The sequence below is a fragment of the Helicoverpa zea genome, chromosome 3 (genome assembly GCF_022581195.2).
Source record: "Helicoverpa zea isolate HzStark_Cry1AcR chromosome 3, ilHelZeax1.1, whole genome shotgun sequence".
NCBI lineage: Eukaryota > Metazoa > Arthropoda > Insecta > Lepidoptera > Noctuidae > Helicoverpa > Helicoverpa zea.
In genome coordinates, this window is record NC_061454.1 from 8,651,851 (window position 1) to 8,668,937 (window position 17,087).

At 37.4% G+C, this 17,087-nt stretch overlaps 1 protein-coding gene and 2 long non-coding RNA genes across 5 annotated transcripts; 2 read left to right on the top strand and 1 right to left on the bottom strand.

Moving 5' to 3' along the window:
- The first annotated feature begins 2,030 nt into the window (after positions 1 to 2,030).
- LOC124646330 lies at positions 2,031 to 3,647 on the top strand. 2 transcript variants are annotated; one of them, XR_006986322.1, is made up of 3 exons: positions 2,276 to 2,710; positions 2,799 to 2,997; positions 3,294 to 3,647. It is a non-coding gene; the product is annotated as an uncharacterized LOC124646330 (long non-coding RNA). The 2 variants fall into 2 exon arrangements; XR_006986321.1 differs by having other exon boundaries at positions 2,031 to 2,997.
- On the bottom strand, positions 3,643 to 4,831 carry LOC124646329. 2 transcript variants are annotated; one of them, XR_006986320.1, is made up of 3 exons: positions 4,260 to 4,800; positions 4,034 to 4,171; positions 3,643 to 3,891 (listed from the first exon to the last, which is right to left on the bottom strand). It is a non-coding gene; the product is annotated as an uncharacterized LOC124646329 (long non-coding RNA). The 2 variants fall into 2 exon arrangements; XR_006986319.1 differs by having other exon boundaries at positions 4,034 to 4,831.
- Positions 4,832 to 6,033: 1,202 nt separating this feature from the next.
- Positions 6,034 to 16,802, top strand: LOC124646145 (serotriflin-like). The gene is made up of 6 exons (XM_047186225.1): positions 6,034 to 6,314; positions 6,850 to 6,935; positions 7,848 to 7,981; positions 8,882 to 9,027; positions 10,694 to 10,888; positions 16,425 to 16,802. Exons 2-6 carry the CDS (start codon positions 6,851 to 6,853, stop codon positions 16,657 to 16,659), a joined length of 795 nt encoding a protein of 264 aa, XP_047042181.1. The 5' UTR covers positions 6,034 to 6,314; position 6,850; the 3' UTR covers positions 16,660 to 16,802.
- Positions 16,803 to 17,087: the final 285 nt, after the last annotated feature.

Consider the following 17,087-nt stretch of genomic DNA (forward strand, 5'->3'; position numbering starts at 1 on the left):
CGCACGATAACCAGAAACATGATTTTGACAGTAGACAAATTTCACACCTTGACCTGGGGTTAATCAACTTCAAATTCCGAGAAAACTCTTCTACTTACCTAATTAAAAAACTGCTTCCTATTTCTTTAAAATAGTAGTTGTTTCTGAAATTAAATTGACCCCGTGTAATTAATCTACTTACTTTTACTAGGTACAATTTTTATCGAACACTTTGGAAAAACAAACGTTACATAATATTTTTGTAGGTGTTAGACACCTATTGCCCGTCTACAACTATTGCTGATTTGGCAGACTTACTGCACAATTTACTACATAGGCATTAATCTTGCGTGTCTGCGTAAACGCTTAAATTATCGGAGTTTGTGCGTCACATTTGAAACCTACACAAACTTAAAGCCCGTAATATTATAAAAATATTATCGGGTTTTATAAACTTTTCACATCGGAATGATATTACTTTCAAATGACGTCTTAAGGTTCTGCTTAAAAAATAATAATATGGCAGGGTTCTAGCGTCCGCTAGCGAGCGTAAGCAATTACCACCCAAGACATCGTTTAAAAAGCACCAAATGTCGCTTCTATGAGAGATACCGCGCTACCAAAGGCCGTAGTGTTCGTGGAAGTGCCCCTATTTCCGTGCACACAGGGGCGGCTCGGCCGTGGTCATTATTTGCTATTACCTATGCAATTTATATATTTGCAATTTGATTATTTGTTTTAGCCAGTTAGTCTGCCACCTGTCTCCCATAAGGTATTTTGTTGCCCGGGTAACTGAGTTGAAGAGCTATAGGCAGTCGCTCCTAGTAAAACACTAGTACTCAGTCAGTTAGTCTAGAAGCCGACCCTAACATAGTTGGGAAAAAGCTACGGGAGATGGGACATGCAATAGTTCCTGTATTGAGTCAAAGAATGTTATCCCAAAATGTACCGATTATTTCATTTTATTGCTTGACTATTCATTCGTGATGCTTGAATTGAAAATGAATTCTCAATCATTTTTCTATTAAATAGATGACCTTACAAGCATGCTTGTTGGTATGTACTTACTAAATAATTGAATTAAATATATCCATGGCAAATAGGTAGCAACTGCTAGGTACTACCTATGTTAAATTATGTCCTACATGTGGTCGTACATCATAGACCTATAGAATCATCAGGACTGTTTATAGAATCAACCTCGAAGAAAAAGATAACACAGTTGTGACACTAATGGGCTATAAACCATTTATTGCTTAAATGGTATCACGGTCATTTTCAGCAAATTTAATGGGTACATGCAAATGAATGGCACGCAACACAATAAGAAAGACAAGTAATAATTCTGATTAAATCCTTCAACATTCTGTTAAAATCATAGATTAGTTTTTATAATTATATGCAGAATAATTTCGGCAAGTTTTTGTACATAACTACGAAGTGACTACGCTACGTATACGCCATTACTATGCAGCTACGCTTCTACGAAACGACTACGACATGTCTACACGATTACTACGGAACTACGCTTCTACGAATTGACTACGCTATTTCTACGCGTCCTGTAGGCAGGTCTGCGAGGAATCCTGCGAGCTTTTACTCTGAAATTAATACAATCAGAACTGTAAAAGGTTTTAAGGTGTTTTTCCACAGGTCTGAAATATATTATAAAAATAAATTGTATTTTAATATCTCGGCTACATAAGCGCGTTACAATTTAGATTATATACAACATTTGTTCCTGATTCGTTTCGTTTTGTGCCTCGTCGATTGTCGCTCACGCACTATTAACTGCCCATAAATCAACATAATATTTGTGACTGTAAAAAAATCTTGTAATGACATGAGTACCTGAATATACCTAACTGCCTCGTTGGTCTAGCTGTCGCAAGTGCGGCTGCTAAGCACGAGGTCTCGGGTTCGATTCCCGAGTCGGGCCGAAATCGCCTTGTGGGTTTTAGAAGACTTTCACAAAGCAGCCCGGAGCCTGGAAGCTGGTGATTGATACACCCGTGCATCGGAGAGCACGTAAATGTCGGTCCTGCGCCTGGGGGTCTACTCTAATTCAACGAAACGAAACTTCGATATCGAACGAAATTCAAACGAAGTTTCGTTAGTGACCCTACTCTATTTCATTTTCGGATGCGCATACGAAGTTCGGAACCATAGACAATTTTCGTGAACGAATGGAATCTATGATATTGTGTGGGGCTTTTATGATGTCGACTAAACTAAGTTACGGTTTTTACTTTAACTTGAAATTATTAAACTTTTCAGCTTTATTTATTCATGTAACATTATAAATGTGATTCATTTCATATTTCTTGTAATATTCATGCAAACAATCTAAACTTTCAGGCAAAAAATATATTTTCAACTACTTTCGACTCGACACTATAAAAAACCCTTTGACAGTCATTGCTAACCAACTAATTTGAAGAGTACTATTTCATGCCAAAAATGGGTAATCACGGATGACAACCAAAAATAGCTACATAATACAATCTAATCATAACAAGTCGACTTAAGATTTTTTGTTTGAATACTTTAATAAGTTTTCTGAAGTGTGTTTCTCAAGTGTCGTATTTAATAAATCATGTTTCCAAGTGTTTTTATACCAAGGTACGAGTTCCCTAAGGAAGTATTATGTCGTACTTTACGTACTCCGACTTCTACGTACGTCTGCTGTATTTTGGTTCACAACAAGTTTTGTTTTGGATTTAAAAACTTCGTGAGTAGATATCATATTATACAAATGCAATATTTGGTTTCGCTCTAACACCATTGCCTTTTCTAATACTAATCATTTATATTTTCAGTTTAAAATGGCTCCATATATGGGGTTCGGCAAATCCTCAACAAATCGAAACCGTTCTCAATTTCCTGGACGAACATAGAGATTTAGCTCGCGGGAGATTGAATAGTTGAACCCAGCCAGGAAGATAACCTGAGAGTCCAGCTGTAAAAGCTGCCTAAGTACCACCACCATTGACACAAAAATGCCGACTTTCACACCTTGTAAGTATTTTACTGTGATATATTGAGTAATGCTATTGTAAATAAATTGTGCACAATATAGATAACATTTTTTTTAGTGTATTTATAAGAAATACTCTTCATAAAGAATACAGATTAACATTATACTATTGAATAATGATTGCATCTTTTTTATTATGTTTGCATATGGTATTAAATGGGTCAAGTGGTGAGTTGAGAACTTTTTGTTGTTACTTAACCCGTTCAAGTGTCTTAGCCATATTTTGTTTACACTGTTGTTCTGAGCTATTGACTAAAATTGGAATATTGTTTTGCAGCCTCTCGACATACACACTCTACAAGGAGACTGCCTACTACTAGGAGATTACAGAGGATCTGCCAGCACAGGTGTAAGAAGCAGATTGTATCAATATGAAGAGGAGCGTGCACAGAGAGAGACGGTGCAAAACGCAGAGCTTGCAGGCATCAGGGGCGAATTGGCAGGCATCAGGGGCGAATTGGCAGGCATCAGTCCTACCCTGTTGCAGCTGCATAACACAATAAGGGAATATGTGGATAGGAATTAAGATTTTGTTAGTGTTTTGTTAGTCATTAATTGTGTTTAATATTTCTTTGTTATTAATTTGTAATGTTTAAACAGGGTAATAGTAAATAAAACTTTAAGTATATAATTTATTCTTTTATTAAACTCTACAGGAAATAAATAACATCATGTCAAATACTTAAAATCAATAAACATACATATTTTCTGGAGCATGTTATGATGTGCTTGAGTAGAACTTTGTCCTACCTATTCCTTTCCAAAATTTGCACTAACAAAGCTCTGCAAAGTTGTATCTGCCTTCAAGAGAATCTTCAACAGCTTTATCTATCGGTGTCATCATATGCTCCCTTAGAGAGAATACCCAGAGTCACCTAAAATATAAATACACATGTATATGAAAATATGTGAATAACACTACTACACAATATTAATAATATAAATGTGAAAGTTTGGGGTACCGCTTTTGTCCCAACTTGTACAAGTATATTCAAAATGCAATAAAGTTAAACATACCTAACAGATAAACTGTTTCATTCTGGAGACCCTCCAAGTGGCTTCTAATATCACACTCTCCAAATATAAGCATCATGTGTGTTGCTCCACCAAATGACACATCCACATTTGTTATATAGTATCGCTGTCACATAATATCTGGAAAATAATAAAGGATTGATCAGCATCATAATAAACAACAGTCAATGCCTCAATTAAATCATTAATGTTTAGTTCTTATACTTACAACTTGGGTGTTAAGAGAAGGGAAATATTTTCGATTCCAGAAGGTCTAGCAATTGCAATGTGCATTGTTTGGAGGTAATAAAGGCACGAATTCCTGGCACAACCCTTCGAAAAATTGCCGACTGAGTCTGTGATTTCCTACAAACTCTACGTCGGGAATTTCGCTAATATTTAATTGATTGCGCAAGCACTGCCGGTTCCTTCTTCGCTCTACATGATCTTCACGTAAAGCTGCTTTGATTAAAAGCATTATTGTAGCCTTTGCCAATAATTTTCACACAAAATTCACAAAACGAAAAGTAACACGAAAATCAAACGATAACTCTTTTGGTTTCGTTGAATTTGAGGTTAAAATTCCGAAGTTTCGTCTGTCAAACTCAAATATTCGTTCGTAGCATTTCGAATTAGAGTAGGTTTATAGACAATAAACGTCAAACAATCTTCGTTCGTACGAAATTTCGGAACGAAATGGAACCGTGGTAAGAAGTTCGCGAAATTTCGTACGAAACTTCGTTTTTCGGTGAATTAGGGTAGACCCCCTGATCTCTCTCCGGTCGTGTCGGATTACCGTCCCATCGGGCTATGAGAGTTAAGGAATAGTGAGTGCACCTGTGTCTGCGCAAATGCTCGTGCACTATAATATGTCCTGCGTAGTTGGCTAATCTCCTTACATGAGAACAGCCGCCGTAGCCGATAATCGGCTAGGAGGACATCATCATCATCATCACCTGAATATTACAGCTTCACTTGATAAAACACAACAAGAAACTAATCGTATACTTTATGCGTAATAAAACAAACAGTGCTTTTTTTAATTATTTTGAGTTTGAGTTTCATATGACGTAGAACTTATAGATAGTATATGTAGTTTGTACTTGCGTTTAAATGTTTATTCCCAAAGGTACACACCACCAGATACAACAATACGAATACATTGAATACTAATAAAATTGATAATAATTGTAAGGTCATCAAGATCGCCTCAAAATTCTCATTGACTTCCGCACTTCCGTAGTTCTATGTATTTTTTAAGATATACGTTAACCATACATAAATTGGTAATACTAACATTGTTTGAAAATCTGTTTGATATATTAACTTTAGGGATCGTTCACGCTCACCTCCTGAGGCGATCATTTCAGTTTTTATTACAAATCAAATGCATTGGGTTTTTTGTTGCGTATTTATGCCTCAAAAGGAAAAAAACTAAATTCTTATATGATCATTATGTTGTCAATCTGTCGCGATACTTTATTTTGGGAAAAAGTGGAGATGTCGAGTTGAAAAGTAAACTGTATATTCAAGACTGCGCCGGACCCTTGAAGCTGCGAAAAATATAACTTCTAAGTATGTTCTATGTTCACTTTTAGCATATTTAAGAGTACTTGAAGTTGAATAGGAACTGTTATGTTATATTATGTGCACTCTGGAGGCTAATAAAGGAGTGTTATTATTATTTTAATAAGGTTCTCCAAACTCCTACGTAATTAAATCGCTTCATAATAATATACTCGGCTTAAGTACTTACAAATAAAAGAAAAACTCGTATGAGTTTTTCTTGCTGTACCTAATTGGCAGCTGAAATTCATGAACTGCTGTCGAGCGTGTCTACTCAATTAGTATTTTCTGAAGCTTGGTTTATACTGCCTGTTTCTAATTAGTGTTTATGCTCATAACATGTAAATATTTAATCAATGGAACCCTGTCGAACACATTCGACAATCGTGCATGGTTTGTCAGTTATTTTTTGTATTAGGTAGCCGCGAATCGTTTATCAAGGATCATTGTAATAGTTAGCGTGGTCAGTATGGAACTACAGATCGCTTATTTCAATTGAAGCGTTCGCGTCGGGCGGCTGTCATTGTCACATAGTTAAATCAACAAATCTCTCGAGAGATTTTAATCGTGTTCTAAACATAATTCGTCGTGAGAATGTTTTCTGGTACCTTTGTTATAGTAAGCAGTCTTGTGTAATCAATCGGCGTAGTGTGATGTAGATACATCTTATTTATAAATATCTTATTTTTATTAGCAGTGCAGTTAATCACGCCGGAAAGTAAGTACCTATTAGAACCTACTAATAAAAATTACATGTGGGAATTAAAATATATCTTTAAAAAACATTGCGAATCATTTTTCATGGTTTGTGACTTTTATGAAATTAACGCGGATTTAGTGCTGTTATCCAAGAACGATTATTTTGCTTTTCTATTTAACGATAATATCGTTTCTCACATTACAATTGTCGTGAAGATTAAACAGATATTGTTGCTAAGTAATTTTTATTAACGTCGGCACAATTAGTCAGTGGTTTGTGCTCCACATAGCTAAATCGTACACCGCATCTTAATCAAATTGGAAATGAATATTTGTGCCACAGTTTATTGCTTTTATTAAATTAAATTATTTTTCATACAATTTGATTTGTGCTAAACTGGTACCTGTATATTCTAAACAAGTATTTGAATAATTTAATTACAAAAATTCACGGTTAATTGATTTGGAAAAAATGCAGCGTTGTTTGTTTTGATGTTTGTTATACTTTAATATACCTAAGTAATAACATTGACCATAACTTATTTGATTTATAGCATGTACGTACGATGTGGGTTGGTGGTATTATTTATGCTGAACGTAGCGGTCGAGTTGGAAACAGGCAAGCCATGGGGCCATAAACGTAAGTGACTTTGTCAAAATGTTTGTACTTAATTAATGAATTAGCTGAACCAACGTCTCAAGTATGAATGTGGGTTCGATGCCAGGTCAGGCAAGTACCAATGCAACTTCTAAGTTTGTATATGTACTTTCTGTGACATCAATGACCGTGTTTCGGAGGGCACAATAAACTGTAGGTCCCGGCTGTCATTAATAATCTTGTTAGTCATTACGGGTAGTCAGAAGCTAATAAGTCTGACAACCAGTTTTACCAAAGGGTATTGGGTGGCCTGCAGTAATTGGGCCGAGGAGGTCAGATAGGCAGTCGCTCTTTGTAAAACACTGGTAGGTACTCGGCTCCGGTTAGACTGAAAGCCGACCGCAACATAGTTGGGAAAAGGCTATAGACAGAAGAGTGTACGTACACTCTTCTTATTGTTAGCCACTGAAAGAATAACAATCAAGTATTATGACTGGAGCTCACAGTATTACACTATGTGTGACATCATTGTGTGTCTGTAAGTTTGTTTTGTTGCGTGCGTCGGTGATATAATCCCCGTCTTCAAATTTTATACCGAAATGAGGTTACCTAAACTAGCAGCAGAGTTTTACTATGTAACCATTTAAAGAATTCGGCTCGGGCTTGACGCAGACCGCTTCCAACTGTTCCTTTAAGTTCTTTTGAAGTTAAGGGAAGTAAATCCGTGAGACATACTTCTCATACCTGGATAAACATATTATATTATCCCGATGGATAACTAAACTATACTAAAAACATAATTCAAATCTTTTCTGCAGTTTTAGTTTGATCTCTCATGCAAACTTTTACCATGTGATAAGTATGATCAAAATTGCCGAATGATACCTATTCACTAGAGAATAAGTATGTTTTAAATTAAACTGTCACCTTATACCTTGTTATGTGAAATTTCAGAGTTATTCCCGCCACATTTAATTCCCGACAATGCATTGCATCCTCGGCGGGCAGTTGTGCGAAGAAAAATTGTGCTCTATCATAATTTCTTTCGCACCAAAGTTCGACCCAGCGCGTCTAACATGCTCCTTATGGTACGTATTGTTTGTTATAAGAATACATGTTGGATAAACACGTCTACTAACAATTATGTAATTATAGTCGAGCACGCTTCTATCAATGATAGAGAAAAAATATTATAGAATACTTACCTGGTTATAATAACATTATGCAATAAGGCTGCTTATTCACACCTCTTGTGAATTAACTTACCATTAGTCATTTGGCTCTATTTTTTGCTCAAGCTAAACAAATTAGGTACTTTGAAGAAGTAAGAGGTTCTTCTCTTGCACCTTCATCATTCTGAGATCGAGTCAATCCAAAGCTAGATATGGCCTCACCCACTGCATTTACAGGCTGAGTTCGATATAGTTCGCATGAAATTAGAACGAAACATAATCATTGCGTAATACTGACCGCGTCCATGTGAGTGTACCTGCCTATCAAATATCACTTAAGAGGTCTTCTCTCAAGTAGTCTCATTTAACCCCGTAACAGTCCGCTTCGCATATAAATTGGTAGGCAGGCGCCGAGTCCCATAAAACCATTAAATTCACTCGATCTACATATCCTAGCAAGTAGGTACCTACCGCTATATAAGTTCTATTCAATTATAAGTACCGCTATATAAGTTTTTAAAAGGTCTTTTTGTTAAGGGCGCGGAAAAGCTTTGGGAAACATTTCTGATGGAAATTGCAGTTTTTGACTCAATAGCATTCTCGTTTGGCTTACGCGTCTCTATTATGGTAAACTATTGTTTCGAGCATTCCTTGTCATCAATCTGGGACGTTTACTTACATGACGACAATGTATGACGTATTGCCATACACGTAGGTAGAGAATTAGCTAATTTAATCCTACATAATTGGGGAATCTTTAATCTTTATCATAATTAGAGGCTACATTTCACAAATATATGTTTTCATGTTTTTCAGACATGGCACGCTGGCGCAGCCCGGCAAGCTCAGGCTTATGCTGAACGATGCCAGTTTCTAAGACACAATGATGTTAGAGAAAACACAGTGCCACATCTTGGTACGTGTGGACAGAACTTGTTTGTGGCCGCACAGAAAACTCCTTGGTAAGAAATATGTAGTTAATTCCTATTAAAAACATCTTTTATAGCCTGCCAAATTATTTAATTTACTTTTATAAACAAAAGCCGGTCATTTTCATTGTCTTCGGAAAAAAAACACAATGGATATAATTTACATTCTTTTGATGACATTGACTTGAAAGTTTAGGTTTTAAGAGTTTACACATAATTTGCGGTTGTGGGAAACAATTGGTCAATAGATTTTATATCATATTATTATGATTCAATTCAATAGTTACATATATTTTTTTATAAATAATCATTTTTTCAACAGCTTTCGAAGAATTGGGCAATATAAACATTACAGTTTTCGAAATGTCCATGGGATTTACTTATTTTCAAATAGCTTGGTCTGTCATTTAATAGCTTTTATACGCCTATTTGAAATGAAAAGAAACTGTATACTTCGAGTTCCTATTACCTGCTTCTCTTTAGTTTACGTATGAAACAATATTCAGTAGTCATTTGTTTTGGCAACTTATATGAAATGACGAAATTGCTATTGTTCTAACCGAAAAATGTTTATCAAATTACACAAACTTATACGAAGTACTATTCGGTTGTTTTTACTATTACTAGTAAGTGGCTATTCATACAACGAAACGTAAACAAAGCATATCATTGGAACACTCACTCTTTATATTACAACAAGATTATTAAATAAATATCGAGACAAGTCTAATATAAAGATAAACAACTTACTGAATTTATAGCATTGAAATTATTGCATTGTTAATAAACGTCAGTCACATGCATACAAATTGCTGGTTGCCAATTATGACTTCAATATTACGTATTAAAACTGATGTTCAAAAATCATAAATTATTTCAAGGATTCAATGATTCACACGAGTTTATTATTAGTGAAGATAAATTATATTGTGTAATAACCATCCATTTTTTTCTGTAAATATGGGTTTATTTCCTAGTTTCAATGGCCGCTGCCTACTCACGATTGTCTTTATAATTCTGTACTGTAATAGTTGATTCGTGAACAGATGATTACACGTAATAGTTGTATTACAATTGCCCTTTACAACTGCTACAAACACAAGTTAATTATCGTATGTAGTTAGTAGTAGATACGAAATAATTTGATTTGTCTAACTTATGTGACTTTGACTGATCGTGAGATACACATCGTCTTTACTTGCTGACAAGCGCTCCATGTATATAGTTTTATTAGGAAATTCTTATGCTAATACTGAATACTAGACTAAGATATTTGCAGAGGACGTGATTAAAATTAATAAGCAACTAGAAGTTTATAAAAAGATGGAACAAAAACTATTTAATGTTCTTTATAACAGTCTACGTGATACCGGTTTACGTTTTACCTGACCTGAATATAATTTAGAGACCATTCGAAATAACTTTAATTAATTTTAACATTTTGTGGAAATATTTTAACAGACTGAGGATATAACTGGACTCCCTTATATACCTGGATTAAAACATTGACGAAACATACTTCTTGCATAAATAAATATTTATTTATTTTATTGTAATATTTATTTATATATAAATTTTTATTTTTGCACACACGCATAATAAAGAAAGACGACAGTAAAGGAAGATTGTAATATTTGGTCTTAATTCCTAATTCTTTTTGAATTTGGCATTAAACATAAGAAAAAATCACATGTTTCAGGTTCTTCGCAATCAAGACTTGGTTCTTAGAGCATCAGAACTTCACATACGGCGATCCCGTGTACAATTTGAAGACCATTGGCCACTACACTCAGATGGTTTGGGCGACCAGCCATAAGGTGGGCTGTGGGGTGGCCCATTGTAAGGGAGGACCATGGGGACAGTTCTATAACTACGTCTGCCATTACTGTCCAGGGTAAGTGCTCTATAGTTTCGATGGTTTTTTTTTTTTTTAATACGAAGGTTGTTTGAAGAAGATTTGCCTAAAATCTAGTTCTCTGTGAACTTAAAACTTAGTTTAAAAAAAGAGTAGATGTCAATAGGAGACAGATCACGAGCTATGGTCTGTAGTAAAACAACAAGATAGCTTGACACAGACTGATTTATTTCGAGACACCCTCAACTTCACTAATATTAAATATGCTACATCTCCCTCCTTAAACAATAACATTTTAATGTAGGTTGAGCTTAGCATACTTAAATAGTAACCATACAAGTTGCAACAAAATAAAAACATAAGTAAGTACAGTAACAATGATGTGACCCAAGGAATAGGAGCTATATTTAGTTGCAATACAATTTTAATTTAAACTTAATACTGCAAGTTATTTATACATATATACCTAATTACCTACCTTATCGCTTTTACACTCAAAATGGGAATCAGTAATACACGTTACATATAATTATCATATCCCTCATATTGTTTACAACCATCTTAAAACAAAATAAGAGTGTAACAATATCTACATAATAATTAATTACACACATTCTAAAATATTAATAGAATAATAGAAGTACGATACAACAATAATAGATATATTTTTCTTTCCACAAAGTAAATTGGTTTCAATTATAAGCAAACATGCAAAATGAACATATTAATACCTACTCATCAACCTGATCAAGACATTATTCAATGAATTAATATTATAATAATAAGTAGGTAAATATGGGGGTTTAGGTAATTAATTCATAAATTTTAACTTTTCTTTAGCTACCCTTGCAGCTGCCCTTTCAGTTCGCTTATTTTGTATTTGGCCAACTGATGATTTTGGAGATACATTATCATATAGTTCAGGACAGGAATCGTAACATTCCGACTCGCTAGAAGAATGGTTTAATCCAGTATCTTCCTGGGTGACATCGTCCTCACAAGTCGTCTGTTGCGACGATGTCGCGGGAGACGGCTCAGGATCAGGAGAACTAACCCTCACTAGGTGCCTACGATTCCTACGCAGCACCCTGCCCGCACCATCGAGCACGAAGTACGAGCGAGGCTGGGCCGCGCGCCGCAGCACTCGCGCATACTCCCGGCGCGGCCCCTCCAGCGCCACAACGTTGTCGCCTACTTTTAATTCAGGAAGCGGCCGGGCACGAGAGTCGTACCACGATTTGCTTCTAATTTGATTTCGTATCAAGTTGTTATAATCAGCTGTATTGTCCCTTTCTGGCAACAGTTTATTATGGTGACACGGAAGACGAGTATTTAACCTTCGGCCCATCAGCAATTGGGCAGGGCTCGCTATGCCATCTCGTGGCGTTGCTCTGTAATTAAGCAAGCTTAAATAGAAATCTTCATTCGAATGTACTGACTTGGATATCAAGCCTTTTATTGTTCGCACTGCACGCTCACTACGTCCGTTTGACTGCGGATAATTAGGTGACGATGTCGAGTGCTTAAATCCCCAGTTCTCAACAAAATTTCTAAACTCCTTAGAGGAATAGGCAGGTCCATTGTCAGATATCAATTCCTGGGGTATGCCATGCCTGGCAAATTGATCCCTCATGGCTAATATCACCTGCTTTGAAGAAATACTTGTTAACGGCGAAACTTCCACGAAATTTGAAAAATAATCGACTAGTATCAAGAAATATTTCTTATTGACTTCAAAAATATCCGAGCCTATCTTTGCCCATGGTAACCCAGGTATGTGGTGTGCTATGATCGGCTCGCGCTGCGGCAGGGGTGCATGCAGCGAGCACACTCGACACGCACGCACAGCGCGCTCCACGTCGCGTGACATCCCTGGCCAAAACATGACGTCACGCGCACGCCTCTTGCACCTGTCTATACCGAGATGTCCCTCGTGCACGCGTTCTATCATCTCCGACCTGAGTGTTTTAGGAATAAATACCAAGTTATTCATTAACAACGTTCCATCAACATATTCCAAACACTCTCTGTAGCTCCAATGCGGGCGAGCTATTTCTTTCACATTGTACTTGTTAATGGGCCAGCCGTTCAATACATAATTAATTAAAGTTTGACATTCCTCATCTCGTTCAGTATGCACCCTTACAGTTTCAAGCCGACCACCACTAAATCTTAGGTTTTGTATTAAGAAACATGTCTGTTCTTCGAGTTCCTCCGATACCTTATTATTTAATAAATCAGGAAGCGGGGCCCTAGATAAAGTGTCGGCAACAAACATATATTTTCCCGGCGTATACTTTACCTGAAAGTCATAACGCTGCACGCGAAGCATCATTCGCTGAAGTCTAGCCGGCACAGAGTCAAGTGACTTTTTGAACAAAGCCTCCAAAGGTTTGTGATCGGTTTCAACGATTACATCATTATTTCCAAAGATGTATTGATGAAACCTTTCCAAAGCGAAAACTATTGCCAGCATCTCCTTTTCAATTTGAGCGTATCTTTGCTGTGTGTCCGTGAGCGTCATTGAAGCGAATTCGACAGGTCGGCCGGCCTGCAGCAGCACCGCGCCGAGAGCGCGCGCGCTCGCGTCCACCGACAGCACGGCGGGTTCGCGCGGCTCGAACAGCGCCAGCACGGGCGCCGCACACAACGCACGCTTCAACTCGCTTACCACGACCTCCTCGCACTCACCCCAACACCACTCACTATCTTTTTTCAACAAATTACGCAACGGTGCAACCTTTTCCGAATAATGAGGAATAAATTTACTAACATAATTAACCATACCGAGGAAGCGTTCGAGTGATGAACGATCTGTTGGACTCGGCATATTAGTAATCGCCTTTAATTTAGTTTGGTCTATTTTCATACCATCAATACTAAATCTATGGCCCAAATAAGTAACCTCATTCACACCGAACTCACACTTTTCTGGATTGAATTTTATACCTACCTCATTGGCTCTCTCCAGAAGGCTTCGAAGGCGCTCATCATGCTCCTCCTTAGTAGAACCCCAGACGATGACGTCATCAACGAATGAGTCGACGCCTTCCAGGTCTTCTAACAACTGCCTAACTCGAGCATGAAACACCTCAGAAGCCGAATTTATGCCGTATGGCAAACGTAAATATTGGTACCGGCCGAATGGCGTCCCAAATGTACACAAGTCAGCACTCTTGTCATCCAGCTGTATCATCCAAAAGCCAGATTTTGCATCTAGTTTACTAAAATACCGCGCACCTTTCAACTTGGTCGCTATTTCAGTCAATGTAGGCAAAGGATAATGTTGACGTCGTATTACTCGATTTAGTGGCCGCGGATCTAGACATATTCGAAAGCTACCATCTTTTTTTCCTGCCATAACAATACCATTAACCCAGGATGTAGGATGATGAACCTTTCGTATCACCCCTAACCTTTCCATGCGAGTCAATTCCTCTTTAAGTTGGTCTCTCACACCCAATGGGATTTTTCTGACCGGACATATGCAAGGGCTCGCATTACTCTCAATAGGAATAGTGTAAGTACCGGGTAATTTCCCTAGACCCCGAAATAAATTTTTATAATTGTCCAAGTTCAATGAAAACACTCTTTTTACAAGGCCTATTTGTTCAAGGGCATCTTTACCTAATATGCTCTGACAGTTTTGTTCCGATATAATAAACTTCAAATTATAAGTAACATTCTTATACATCCATTTGATTATACAAGACCCAATAATTGACAAGAAATTGCCGCAAAAAGATTTTGCACGAGTATGGTCTTTAATAACATTCGACATAGATAAACCTAATTTTATATAATCATTTTTTGATAAAACATTAAGATCCGAACCTGTGTCTAATTTGAAACGATGTTCGATGCCTGTATAGGATAAATAAAGAGTTTCATACCACTTCGAGGCTTCTGCTTGCACAATCGTATCCACATATTCCAATGATGATATGTAGTACAAGTCTTTCTTATCATCTTCATCGTAATCTTCGTACAGTTCATAAACCTTTCTTGACTTACGCACTGGACACATTACCTTGAAATGGCCCTTGCCACCACAATTAAAACACTTCACTTTACGCGCCGCACAACGTTCACCGCTATCACAGTGTACCGAAGCGCAGGCCGCACAGGCGCGCGCGCTGGGCCCGGCCGCCTCGCCTGGCCCGCTTGCAGCGCTGCGCATGTCAGCAAACGCGCCGCCACCGTCGCCGCCGCCACGCAAGCCGGCGCCCGCGCTGCCGCTGCCCCGGCCGCCGCCGACAGCTCCGCGCCCACGCCGTGATTCCACACTCAAACTTGCGCCTCTGACACTACGGCGGCCGTCTCGCCGTCCACCTTTCCAAATAGTGTCCACCGATGCACTTTTTAAGGCCTCCGTTTTAATACCTTCAATCTGCTTTTCACCGTCGTTGGATATTTCATTTGCTTGACATATTTTTACCGCCTTCTCTAAAGTCAATTCGTCTGTCCGCAGCAATCTATCGCGTACACTCGTGTCCTTGACCCCACACACAATCCGATCGCGCAATAAGCTATCCTCCAGTTGTTCAAATTCACAACGCTGACTTAACAGCTTCAAAGCAGTGACATATTCATCTATGCTCTCACCAATTTCTTGACATCTTGTGAAGAATTTAAATCTCACCATGGTAGTATTAGATTTTGTACCGAAATGGGCATTAAATTGTTCAACAATTTTTTCTAGTTTGTCTTTGTCTTCGTCCGCTGCAAATTTAAACGTTGTAAAGATGTCGTATCCCTCCGGTCCGATCAAATTTATCAATAAACTGGCTTGAACATCCGACGGCTCCTTATGAACACCTGACGCTTTCAAAAACACTTGAAATTGACGTAACCATTTACGCCATGCGTCGGCCCGGTTGGCGGGCCCTCCTTCCAGGCTCAATTCCGCTGGTGGTCGCGCATGTTCCATTGTACTCGATGATTAATATGTTTATACAGCAAATACAATCAATATTAACAACTTTTAACCACCAATTACACGATTATTTAATTTATTTCACGCACCGCTGTCACCATGTTGTAAAACAACAAGATAGCTTGACACAGACTGATTTATTTCGAGACACCCTCAACTTCACTAATATTAAATATGCTACATGGTCGGATGAGCTCATGGCTGAATTTAGTGGTTCTAAATGTGTGCTGGATTCACAATATTGTCTTAGCGTTTAACCAAAACAAATATTCCTTAACGGAGAAGACGTATTTTCTAATACTTCAAAGATAAAGTTAATCGTTATTGTACATTCGACTAACAATAAAAGTGGTTCTCATAAGCCTACAACATTTGAACTGCATCTCAATTTATTTATTACCCAGGATTATTGATATAGTTAGTGTTACTTTCTCCATGTAAATATAAGTTCTACAAACTCAGTTGGGCAGATTTTCTTTCAAACATAAGACGTTTGTTTATAAAGACTCTCACGATATCTTACTTGTTTTGGCTATATAAAAGAATAACAAATTCTATTATATTGAAACGACTACCCAAAAAGGAGATTCTCAAATTCGGATGTTTGTTTTTTTAATCTATCAACGTATTCCCTTTCAGCGGTAACTACCACAGCATAACACATTACCCTTACAAAGTTGGGAAGCCTTGTGAGGACTGCCCTGACCACTGCTTATCTGGATCTCTATGTACCAACGCCTGTCACAAGATGGACTACTACTCGAACTGCGACGAACTATACGCCGCCACGACGGACGTGTGTCGCCAAGGAGTTTGTAATGCCACCTGTCAATGTGCCAGTAACAAAATACATAGAAACTATCCTTGGAGATAAAACTCCTTTCATTTTCATCATGTACTGCCAGTGTTGACAAGTATATAACAAATAAGTATTCATTTATTTTCTGTTCAGTAATTTCATGTAGTTAATTAAGAATTTCTGTTTATAATATCTTTGTAAATAAATTATAAATTTAAGTTTTGTTTTCATTTATTTCTATCATATTGTTTTTGCGAAATTTTGTCTTTGTAATTAGAATTTATATTTTTGTACTAAAAAACTAGGAATGTACGAGTACCAAAGTAATTTCCAATTCGATAATATTTGGCATTATTTTGTCGGTGGTGAAAGGTTCACAGTTCCCGCGCAGCAGGTGAGTCAACAGGTGGGGTGGCTGCCGGTGCGGAACCGACCACGATGCCCCGAGACGTCCCTTTCTTTGAACGGCAGACTGTTTTGAACATTAGATATCTAATCACGGC

Bases quoted from the DNA above. Each gene is read 5' to 3' on its own strand.
- LOC124646145 (XM_047186225.1), top strand. From the start codon at position 6,851: ATGTACGTACGATGTGGGTTGGTGGTATTATTTATGCTGAACGTAGCG. The intron at 7,982-8,881 runs GTACGTATTGTT...CATGTTTTTCAG, and splicing joins CGTCTAACATGCTCCTTATG to ACATGGCACGCTGGCGCAGC. The intron at 9,028-10,693 runs GTAAGAAATATG...CACATGTTTCAG, and splicing joins GCCGCACAGAAAACTCCTTG to GTTCTTCGCAATCAAGACTT.